Below are 11,780 nucleotides of genomic sequence, written 5' to 3'. Positions count from 1 at the left end.
GAAAAATCGACTAAATTTAAAAGAACAATTACTTAAAAGATAAATTTAATAAAATAATTATTCTAATCTGAAAAAAATATTTAAAGAATAAAACTAAAAAATAAATATAGACATCAAAGATAAAAAGGTTAAATATGTTTTTGTTGCCTTAATTTTTGATGGATTTTGGAATTAGTTCATTTTGAAACTTTGAACCAATTTAGTCCTTCATTTATCGAAATACGTAAATTTAGTCTTTTTAATCAAATTTTATTCAATTTATTTGACATTTTAAGCGTATTTCATAATAATATTTGACTTAACATTAAACAAAAAATATGATTAAAATCCTAAAATAATAATACAATTCCTGAAATACTTACGAAACATCAAATAAACCTAATAAAATAATAAAATTTGATTAAAATGACTAAATTCACGTACTTCGACAATTCGAAATATGATGGACTAAATTGGTCCAAAGTCTTAAAATGAATTAATTTCAAAATTCACTAAAAATTAAAGGATAAAAACATATTTAATTCAAAATAAAAATCTTCTATTATATATAATATAAGTATAAATAATTCAGCCGTGAGAGTCACTGAGAGTTACATTAGGAAATAACATATTACGTCGTCATTATTTATATTATTTAATATTTTGGAGGAATAAACAAAATGTATAATATAATACTTTAAATTTATTTACAATCTTTTCAAAATATTTGTAAATTTTTATAACAATTACAAAACAAAAAGGAGATATACCTATTCATCAATCAAGTGATGGTATAAACTTCACACACATGGCTATCAACGGTGCTTTCCTTCTTCCGAGATCAATCAGAAGTGCCTAGTACAACTGCAATAGCCTACAAGTTTTGTATAACCGTCAATTGGTTTATTACAACATAAATAACGACGGAATTATATTTGACTGTGTCAAATTAGAATATATTATTTTAACTAAATCATTTAATATGATAATAAATTAAATATTTAATAATATTTAAAAAAATCATAGTTACGAAAATTCAATATTCTTCTTTTAAAATAAAAATATCATCTGAGAAAATATGTTACATGATTAGATACAAATAAATATTTCATCATTGAATTATGAAACATAATATTCAGTCATGAAATGTATTTTTTTCTTTTTTTCCCTCTGTAATACACTTCCGTTAAAGCAATAAGTATTATTTATAGTAAGGGTGATTACTAAAATTGTTAAACTAGGATGAACAAATAAAATACTTCTCCTAATAATTAGATTATATTTAATTACAGTTTTTTGTTCAAAATATGTATTCTGATTTATTTATTTGTGAAGCAAATATTGATATATCTGACTAACATACCTTTTTCCTGCAATCAGGTCACCTACACTTGCCACATTGTTCATACATACCGATTGTCAATCTGTTTAAGAAGTCCAGATAAGCATTTTTCCAAGAACTCCAAAGTAGTATTGGTCCTAATAAGCCCCAAAATCCAGTGAAGTATCCAATCCCCATGCTCATGCACAATGCCTCATAGAAAACACTGTCTTCATCATTTATTGCTTCGGCTTCCGAAAGTTTTCCTGTTGTTTGATCTCCGTCTCCATAACAACTTTTGTTAAGTTGCTCACCACAAAGGTACATATTTCCTTCAAAACTAGATGCATCGAAGGTTTCAAAATGTCTTCCTGATGGGATTCTTCCAGAAAGAAAATTGTGTGACAAGTCTAATTTGCCTAGATTGTCAATTTCGGATAGAGGAAGAGGAATTCCTCCACTGATTTGATTTCTTGATAAGTCAAGGGATTCCAGTGAACTTAAATTTCCTATCTCTGAAGGAATTTTTCCACTCAGATTATTTCTTGATAAGTTCAAAGAAACTAACCCAACCAAATATCCAATCTCTTTTGGTATTTCACCCGTTAACTTATTACTTGAAAGATCAATGCCCTTAATTAACTCTGGATTCTTGAACCTCTGTTCCACACCTTTCCATATCATGTTAAAGGAATACTCTTCCTCCAAAAAATAGCCTAAAAATTTAAAATAATTGGTATATGTGAAATACACAGGATTTAGAGTGCCACGTGTGTGCATGTCCTTTTTAGACATGGCAGTCAATTTCTTTAAGCATGATGGAATTCTTTTTGATAACATATTCTTCGAAAGATCCAATAATTGAATATACTTCAAATAACAGAGTTGGATAGGAAGATTTCCAGAAAAGTGATTCTCTCGCATGTTCAAGATTATCAACTGTTGCATACTTTGTCCGATCCATGATGGTATGGAGCCGCACAACATATTATCAGCCACATCCAACATATTTAAATTGCTGCAATTCTTCAAAGTCGAAGCTAATTCACCTGTCAGGTTATTGTTTCGTAAAACCAAAACTTTCAATTCAACAAGGCTGCCCATAGACAAAGGAATCCTCCCTGACAATTTATTGTTGCTTAAATCAAGATACAATAACCGATCTACAGATGTCCAACAGTCAGGGAGCTGTCCCTTCAGTTGATTGTTTGACAAATCTAAAATCCACATTTCGGAGTTGCCTTGGTTACATATGAATGAAAACAGATCTGAGAATTTATTGTTAGAAAGCCTCAATTTTGAAGCTTGTAGTAAAAACGATGGAATTTTGCCTTCAAACTGATTTGAATTTAGAATTACCGATGGTGCACAGTGAAGCTTCAATGATATATTAGGAATCGGACCACTGAGATTGTTGTGAGACATATTCAATGTTATCATATTTTGCAAGTTGTCCCAAACCCAATCCGGTACGTAATTAAGCCCATTGTCGGAAATATCGAGGTCACTTAACGAACTTTGAGTATGGAGCCAACTAGGAAAACTAGGACCCAACTTGCAAGATCTTAGTCCCAAATTTTGTAACTGGAAAGGTGGAACCCAAGTAGGGACAAATTTTACAGACAATGAGTTATTTGACAAAGATAAGTACCTTAATTTGGAAAAACTGGAAAGATGGGATTCAGTGACGTCACCCTCCAAGCAATTTCCATCCAATAACAAGTACTCCAACTCAGATAGCAATCTAATGCTTTTAGGTAATGTTCCTGTAATGTTGTTAGAGGATAAATCCAAAATCTGAAACACGTGCTTGTTGCACCATGATGAATTCTGAAAGAAGCTAGAAAATTTTCCGCTCAGCTTGTTATTGAAGAGGATTAAACTCTCCAATGTGCAGATGTTCCCAAAGAAAGATGGAATGGCACCTTGAAGTTTGTTATCGGAGAGGTCAAGAACTTGAAGGGATTTCATCACTTTTCCAAATTCATCTGGAATGGGACCTTCCAACATGTTATTATAAAGTTGAAGTGTACGAAGATTGGTAGTGGAGTTGAAGAGCCAGTAAAATATGGATGATGATTTCAACAGATTTGAGGAGAGATCAAGCGAGGCAAGAGAAGATGAAGAATTCGTAATTGAAATAGCTGAGATGAGAAAGTTATCATCACTTAGACCACAATTTGACAAATAAAGATTTTGAAGTTTTGAACTGAAGTTGAAACTACCTTGAAAGACTGATGATGTCATATTATTATAGGAAAGGTCAAGGGTCACAAGAGAAGGAAAGGTTGAGAAGACAGGAGATGAGAAAACAATGTTATTTTGAGAAAGATAAAGCTCTTGAAGATTAAGGCTAAAGTTAGACAGTAATTGAAATGTTGAGGATGTGAGCATATTATCAGAAAGGTCAAGGATGATAAGAGAATTGGAAAAGTTGGAAGGTGAATAAAACAGAGAATGAATATGGGTATCTGAAAGAGAACAGTCAACTAGCCTCAACTCTTTTAAATTTGGAAAAGTAATCGTTTGTAACCACTGAAGATTTTGTAAATAATACAGGGCAAGATGTGTTAGGGAACTGAGATTAGACAACCACTTTGCATCCTTAGGTTTGACATCAAAATAACCACCAAGTCTAAGAGTGTGCAAGAAAGGAAGATTCCCAACCTGGAATGGGAGTGCTCCAGAAAATGAATTTCCACTGAGATCAAGGTACTTCAACTGTGACAAATTTCCAAGTTGAGAAGGGATTTTCCCATCAAGATTATTATGACTGAGATCTAGATACCTTAAATACGTAAGGCTTCCAAGTTGGATAGGAATGCTGCCACCAAAATCAGAATAGGAGAGATTGAGATATCTTAAGTTGGTAAGTGAGGCAATGAGTTGTGGGATGTGACTCCCTACGAAACCATTGTTGCTGAGATCCAAATGTTGAATATTTTGCAAAGGAAACAATGAACTGATATTGACTGCACCTCTCAAAAATTGTGTATCCGAACCACGGAGACGAAGGAAGCTTACATGACCTGTTTGATGGTCGCATTGAATGCCTTTCCATTTGCAACAATCTTTATTGTTTTCATCATCCCTCCATGTAGACAGCATGCCATAGCCATCTATGAGGCCATGTTTGAAGTGGAGGAGTGCCTGTCTCTCCCTCTCAATGCACTTTATTTCTGTGCTATTGTTCAATCCGAGAATGGATTCTGCAGCAGGCAGCAATAGCAGGAGAAGTGCATAACAGAGTCTAGGAAAACAAGTAGTCATCACTTTTTTTGATGAGTCTACTCTTAATCGTGAAGTGTGAATGGCAAAACCAAAACGATTGAATATATATAAGCGTTCTGGTAGAGTATAGTGCTTGGGGTGGTGTCATTTTTCCACCAAATATGCTTTTTGATGCACCCACTACTTTTAATTACATGCACTCAAAATATCATCATCATGATTCATGTGTAGAATTTTTGTTGGGCTCTGTGCGATCAAACAGAAAAGGAGTTTTCACACCAATAACTTATGACAAATAGACTAACACGTTTCATAACTAACGTCAAATGTTTCATACTATTATTATTAATAAAATAATGCCAGGAAACGTGACGGAGACTTCGAAACAGTTTCTGTACAATAGAAAGTGATAGTTGACTTGACTTGAAACATGAATGAAAAGTATTGAGAAAATTATTGGGGATGAAAACAAGAGATGAAGAAAAAATAGTTATTATGATTGTAACGTTGAATATTTACCGAGAATATGAAACATGTGTACATGAATTGAACACTTTCATTCAATGTCTTGCCGTTTGCAGCAATCATGACCATGTACACATCATGTCACACGCATACGACTACGGACACGCCTCTTGGAATTGATTCTTACATATTCTTGTCATTCTTCAAAAAAATAAAAAACAAAAATAGAATGTACAACCATTTTTTAATAGCAATATAATTGTGAAATTAACTGATTCGTATGTTAATTCCGGGCCAAAACTCTTCTTCAAACGTGCAAGTTGCTAATTAACTAAACTTTCAGGAGATAATTTGACAGAATAAAAAAATGGATGTTGAATTGTATATGGTTCTATTGTTTTGATTCAAGTTATATATTACACACATCAAATAAACAGAATAATATTTAAATAAATTTATTAAATTTATGAATTGACATACTACGATTAATATTAACTGTATTTATTCATTATCATCCGCTGCGACACAAGACCCTTAACTAGAAATAAATAAATAAACGGGTATGTTCAATCATATTAGGTTTAGAGTTATTAGAAAAGTTGTGTTGAAAATAAAATATAAAATTAAAGGTTAAAATACCTTTTTGGTACCAATTTTCATCAAGTTTTTTCAAATAAGTCCTAATTTTGGTTTTGTGTTCAAATAGGTCTCAATTTTCGTCAATTTTGTTCAATTGGGTCCTTTTTTGCTAACACCATTTAAATTATTAACGGCCATGAACAGTGACTGCCACGTGTTACTTCGTGATTTTTTTGAATTTTTTTTTTTTTATTTTTATTTTTTTTAATTTTTTTTTTAAAAAAAATTAAATTTTTTTAAAATGTACACGTGTCAACCTAGGAGTGTGCCACGTGTCACTTCATGTTTTAATTTGTTTTTTTTTTTTAGTTTTTTTTAGTTTTTTTTTTAATTTTTTTTAGATGTCCACGTGTCAACTCAGTAGCGTGCCACATGTGAAAGTCAATGTTCTAAATTCAATTTGGTCCCTATATTTGTTATTTTTGTTCAATTAGGTCCCAATTTTTGTTAACATTAACCAATTTGGTCCCTCTCCAAATTAAAACTAAATTTAATTTTTATATTAAAATTCACATTTTTTATTAAATATTTTTATATAATATATTAAAATTCACATCATTATAACTTTGATATAAAAATTAAATTTGGTCACATCTTCAAAAGGGACCAAATTGATTAATGTTAACAAAAATTGGGACCTAATTGAACAAAAATAACAAATATAGGGACCAAATTGAAAATAGAATATTGAAAATAGAATATTGACTTTAACACATGACACACTACTGGCTTGACACGTGGACATTTAAAAAAAATTCAAAAAAATAAAATAAATAAAAAATTCAAAAAAAACCACGAAGTGACACGTGGCACGCTCCTGGGTTGACACGTATATATTTAAAAAAAAATATTAAAATTTTTTTTAAAATTTAAAAAAAAAATAAGAAATAAAAAAAATTCAAAAAAACCACGAAGTGACACGTGACAGTCACTGTTCATGGCCGTTAATGATTTAAACGGTGTTAGTAAAAAAGACCCAATTGAACAAAATTCACGAAAATTGAGACCTATTTAAATATAAAACCAAAATTAGAACTTATTTAAAAAAACTTGACGAAAATTGAGACCAAAAAGATATTTTAACCACAGAATTGAAAAGTAACGACGTTAGAAATGTATTATGCAAAACAACTCAGTGAAATCAGAGTCTAGAAACAACATTTTGACATAAATTACTTACTAAAAACATTCAAACTATAACACTGAATACATATCTTGCACTTTTATAGATACCAATTATGATTTCCTTCACCCGAGATCAATCGGATGCGCGTGTAGCACAACTGCAATAACCTGCAATTTTTGTATAACCATTGATGTCGTTTATTACATCATAAATAAAATATGGGAATTTAATTTGTGTGAATTAAAATGAAACATTTTTCTAAAAAAATAGTATTTTTATTAAATCATTTAATATGATAATAAATTAATATTTTAATAATATTTTTAGCATTCAAATAAAATTTAACTGTTCGAAAAAATCATATTTAAAAAAAATTCGTTATTCTTCTTTTAACGTAAAAAAAAAAAAAACATCTAATAAAATATGTTACGTTTGATACATATAACTATTTCATCATTATTATTAAACAAAATTAAACACAGTTGAATCATGTAAACTATTTTTTCTTTTTTCCTCTCTCTAAGTCACACACTATAGTTAAAGCAATAAGTGTTATAGTAAAGTGTGATTACTGAATTAGTTAAGTTAGGATCAAATGAAACAAACTACTCCTAACAATCGGAATGCATTTAATTTAATTAGAGCTTTCTATTAAAAAATATGTATTCCATTTTTTTTTTGAAGCAGGTATCGATATATATGACAAACGTACCTTCTTCTTGCAATCAGAGCACCAACAACACATATATACCATATGTCAATCTGTTTAGGAATCTGAGATAAGTATTTCTCCAAGAACGCCAAAGTAGCATTGTCCCGAATAAGCCCCAAAACCCAGTGAAATATCCAATCCCCATGCTCATGTACAATGCCTCATACAAAACATTATCTTCATCATCATTTCCATGTTCTTCAGTCTTTATTGTTGTCTGATTTCCATCTTCAGGACAAGTTCTGTTAAGTTGTTCACCACAAAGACCAACATTCCCTTCAAAACTAGAGACATCAAAAGTTCCAAAGTGTCTTCCTGATGGTATCCTTCCAGACAGAGAGTTGTGTGACAGATCTAACTTCCCAAGAAAATCAATTTCAGAAAGTGAGAAAGGAATTCCACCACTAATATGATTTCTTGATAAGTCGAGGGACTCTAGTGAACTCAAATTTCCTATCTCTGAAGGAATTTCTCCACTCAGATTGTTTCTTGATAAATTCAAAGAAACTAACCCAAGTAGATATCCGATCTCTTTTGGTATTTCACCTGTCAACTTATTACTCGAAAGATCAATGCTCTTAAGCTTTAACTCTGGGTTCTTGAATCCCTGTTCAACCCCTTTCCACATCAGGCTTATGTTAAGGGTATACTCGCCCGTAGGAAAACTTGTATAAGATACACCATTCATGTTCAGCAATTTTTATATAATTTATAAACCCACGTGTGTGGATGCTCTTTTCAAACATTGCAGTCAAATTGTTTAAGCATGTTGGGATTCCTTTTGATAACATATTCTTTGAGAGATCCAAGAATTGAATATGCTTCAAATAACAGAGTTCACTGGGAAGATTTCCAGAAAAGTGATTCTTTCGCATGTTCAAAATTATTAACTGCTTCATACTTTCTCCGATCCATGATGGAATGGGACCAAACAACATATTTTCACCCACATCCAATGTAGTTAAATTGTTGCAGTTCTTCAAAGTGGAAGCTAATTCACCCGTTAGGTTATTGTTCCGTAAGACCAAGACTTCCAATTTAACGAGGCTGCCCATGGACACAGGAATCTTCCCTGACAATTTGTTATTGCTTAAATCAAGAAACAGTAACCGATTTACATGTTTCCAACACTCTGGGAGTTTTCCCTTCAATTGATTGTTTGATAAATCTAAAATAGTCATTGCAGAGCTGCTCTGGTCACATATGAATGAAAATAGATCTGAAAATTTATTGTCAGAAAGCCTCAACTCTGAAGCTTGTAGTAAAAACGATGGAATTTTTCCTTCAAACTGATTCGAATTCAGAATTATAAATGGTCTATTGAGAAGCTTCATCGATGTATTAGGAATTGCACCGGTGAGATTATTCTGAGACATATTCAAACATTGCACATTTTCCAAGTTGTTCCAAAACAATTTTGGTACTGAACCATTCAGCCCATTATCAGAAATATCAAGAAAAGCTAAGGAGCGTTGAGTCTGGAGCCAACTAGGAAAAGTGGGGCCTAACATGCAAGATCTTAGTTTCAGAACATATAATTCGAAAGGAGGAACCCAATTAGGGTCTATTTTTAGAGATAGAGAGTTATCTGACAAATATAAGTGTCTTAACTTGGAAAAATTGGAAAGATGGGATTCAGTGACGTCACCCTCCAAACGATTTCCATCCAAGAACAAGTACTCCAACCCAGATAGCAATCCAATGATTGTAGGTAGCATGCCTGTAATCTGGTTATTAGATAAATCCAAACTCTGAAACACGTGTCTGTTGCACCGTGAAGAATTTTGAAATAAGCTTGAAATTTCCCCACTCAACTCGTTATTTGAGAGGTCTAATCTCTGCAATGTGCACATATGTTCCCAAAGGAAGATGGAATCTCGCCTTGCAGTTTGTTACCATAGAGGTCAAGAAACTCAAGAGATTTCATTACTTTCCCAAATCCATCTGGAATGGGACCTTCCAACACGTTTTCATAAAGGTCAAGGGTACGAAGATTGGTAGTGGAATTGAAGAGCCAGTAAAATATGGATGATGATTTTAACAGATTTGAGGAGAGATCAAGCGAGGCAAGAGAAGATGAAGAATTCGTAATTGAAATGTCAGATATGAGAAAACTACCATCCCTGAGACTACAACTTCGCAAATTAAGATTTTGAAGTTTTGAACTGAAGTTGAAACTACCCTGAAAGATAAATGATGTCATATTATTATAAGAAAGGTCAAGGATCACAAGAGAAGGAAAACTTGAGAAGACAGGAGATGAGAAAACAATGTTATTATGAGAAAGATAAAGCTCTTGAAGGTTAAGGCTAAAGTTAGACAACAACTGAAATGATGAGGATGTGAGCATATTAGAAGAAAGATCAAGGATGGTAAGAGAATTGGAAAAGTTGGAAGGTGAATAAAATAGAGAATGAATATGGGTATCTGAAAGAGAACAATCAACTAGTCTCAACTCTCTTAGCTTAGTACAGTGAAACATTTGAAACCAGTGAAGGTTATGTAAACCATCGAAGGCAAGATGTGTTAATGAACAGAGATTAGACAACCATTTGGCATCCTTAGGTTTGACATCAAAATCACCAGCAAGTATAAGAGTTTGCAAGTAAGGAAAATTCCCAACCTGGAAAGGGAGTGCTCCAGAAAAGTAATTACAACTGAGACCAAGGTATCTCAACTGTGACATATTTGCAAGTTGACTAGGGAGTTTCCCTTCAAGATAATTATAATTGAGATCGAGATACCTTAAATATTTAAGGCTTCCAAGCTGATAAGGGAGTTCCTGGTCGAGATAATTGTAACTGAGATCGAGATACCTTAAATGTGTAAGGCTTCCAAGTTGGATAGGAATGCTGCCACTAAAAAAAGAATTGGAGAGATTGAGATATCTTAAGTTGGTAAGTGAGCCTATGAGTTCTCCGATGTCATTGCCTATAAAAAAATTGTAGCTGAGATCTAAATATTGAATATTTTGCAAGGGAAACAATGAACTGATATTGAGTGCACCTCTCAAATATTGTGTCTCAGAACCACGAAGACGAAGGATGGTTACAAGACCTGTTTGATTGTCACATTGAATGTTTTTCCATTTGCAACAATCTCGACTTTTTTCATCATCCCTCCATGTAGAAAGCATGCCATTGACATCTACGAGGTCAAGTTTGAAGCTGAGGAGTGCTTGTCTCTCCCTCTCATTGCACTTTATTTCAGAGGTATTGTTGAATCCGAGGACGGGTCCTGCAGCATGCATGAGAAGCAGGAGAAGTGCATAAAATCGTTCCAGAACACGAGTCATTATTTCAGCTAATTCTTAGTTGTGAGGTGTGAAAGGCAGAAGCAGGAAGGATTTGTTATATAAGGAGTTTGGGAGAGTAAAGTGGTGGTGGTTGGCATCTATTCCCAGCGTTCACATGCTCACTGATTCATATTTTCTCATCGCTTCATCAAACATGGTTTATTGAACTACCCACTAGCAATATAAAAAGACCATCGTGCAGTGTGATAGGAGTTTAGTGGAAAGCCTCTGAAATTCTAAAATGGAGAAACCGTAGTTGATGACCAATGTGAAAAAGATTTACCACACTGTATTATATTATAAATGTGTAAGTGGAATTAAACCTATAATAATTAGCACACGATATAAGAAATGTTGTAGAACTTACAATACAATATCTTGTGTTATATTGTTTTTTAAGAGATGTGTAACACCCTTAACGACTATAAACGCAGCAAGATTGATATCTTTACTTGTGTAGACTAGAATTTGAAGTCTTTCTACTTTTTTATTTTCAAATTTTACGTCATTTTTTAAATTTCGTTTTACGTTGATATAGGTTAATTTTTAATACATATTTTAGAAAAAAAAATATATTAATTTATATGTATATGTAAATTTTTTTGATTTTGTTTTTATATAATATATTAGAGTTGCGTTTCGGTTCACCTTTTCTTCTTATTGTACTTCTATGTTCAGATTTGGTGGAGGTGGAGAGTAACATTCTTATTTATAGAAGATAAATCGGTTACAAATATTGTAGATGTAATGAATAACAATAGCCTTAGAGATAATCTAAAATTATTCTCCCAAATAACAACTAACATATCTTCTTTTAAACATTTTCTTAACTAAAATAATTACTTTACATAATCTAAGATCCCGATTCTATCTTCACACGCACCATCTCCTCGCACACCATCTCCTCAACCCTAGCTTCTTTCAGAGAGGTCGTTCCTAGTAAGACTTCCTTCTAGTTTCTTGCAATGACCTCAGTTTTATGGAGACATTTCTTCTTCTACATATATCAACA

The 11,780-nt window shown here is 32.4% G+C and overlaps 1 protein-coding gene and 1 pseudogene across 1 annotated transcript; both read right to left on the bottom strand.

The window, feature by feature from the left end:
• Positions 1 to 622: 622 nt before the first annotated feature.
• On the bottom strand, positions 623 to 4,576 carry LOC114181732 (receptor-like protein EIX2). Its single transcript, XM_085672325.1, has 2 exons — positions 1,343 to 4,576; positions 623 to 853 (listed from the first exon to the last, which is right to left on the bottom strand). The coding sequence occupies exon 1, from the start codon at positions 4,568 to 4,570 to the stop codon at positions 1,361 to 1,363; it is 3,210 nt and encodes a 1,069-aa protein (XP_085528451.1). The 5' UTR covers positions 4,571 to 4,576; the 3' UTR covers positions 623 to 853; positions 1,343 to 1,360.
• Positions 4,577 to 6,742: 2,166 nt separating this feature from the next.
• LOC146887195 (receptor-like protein EIX2) lies at positions 6,743 to 10,996 on the bottom strand (annotated as a pseudogene).
• Between the last annotated feature and the right edge of the window lie 784 nt (positions 10,997 to 11,780).

This window comes from Vigna unguiculata, chromosome 4, assembly GCF_037176805.1.
Source record: "Vigna unguiculata cultivar grain cowpea cultivar isolate G323 ecotype 2 chromosome 4, ASM3717680v1, whole genome shotgun sequence".
Classification (NCBI taxonomy): Eukaryota; Viridiplantae; Streptophyta; class Magnoliopsida; order Fabales; family Fabaceae; genus Vigna; species Vigna unguiculata.
Note: the sequence above shows the minus strand (reverse complement) of the source record. Positions and strands in the feature narration are given on the sequence as shown.

Bases quoted from the DNA above. Each gene is read 5' to 3' on its own strand.
- LOC114181732 (XM_085672325.1), bottom strand. From the start codon at position 4,570: ATGACTACTTGTTTTCCTAGACTCTGTTATGCACTTCTCCTGCTATTG.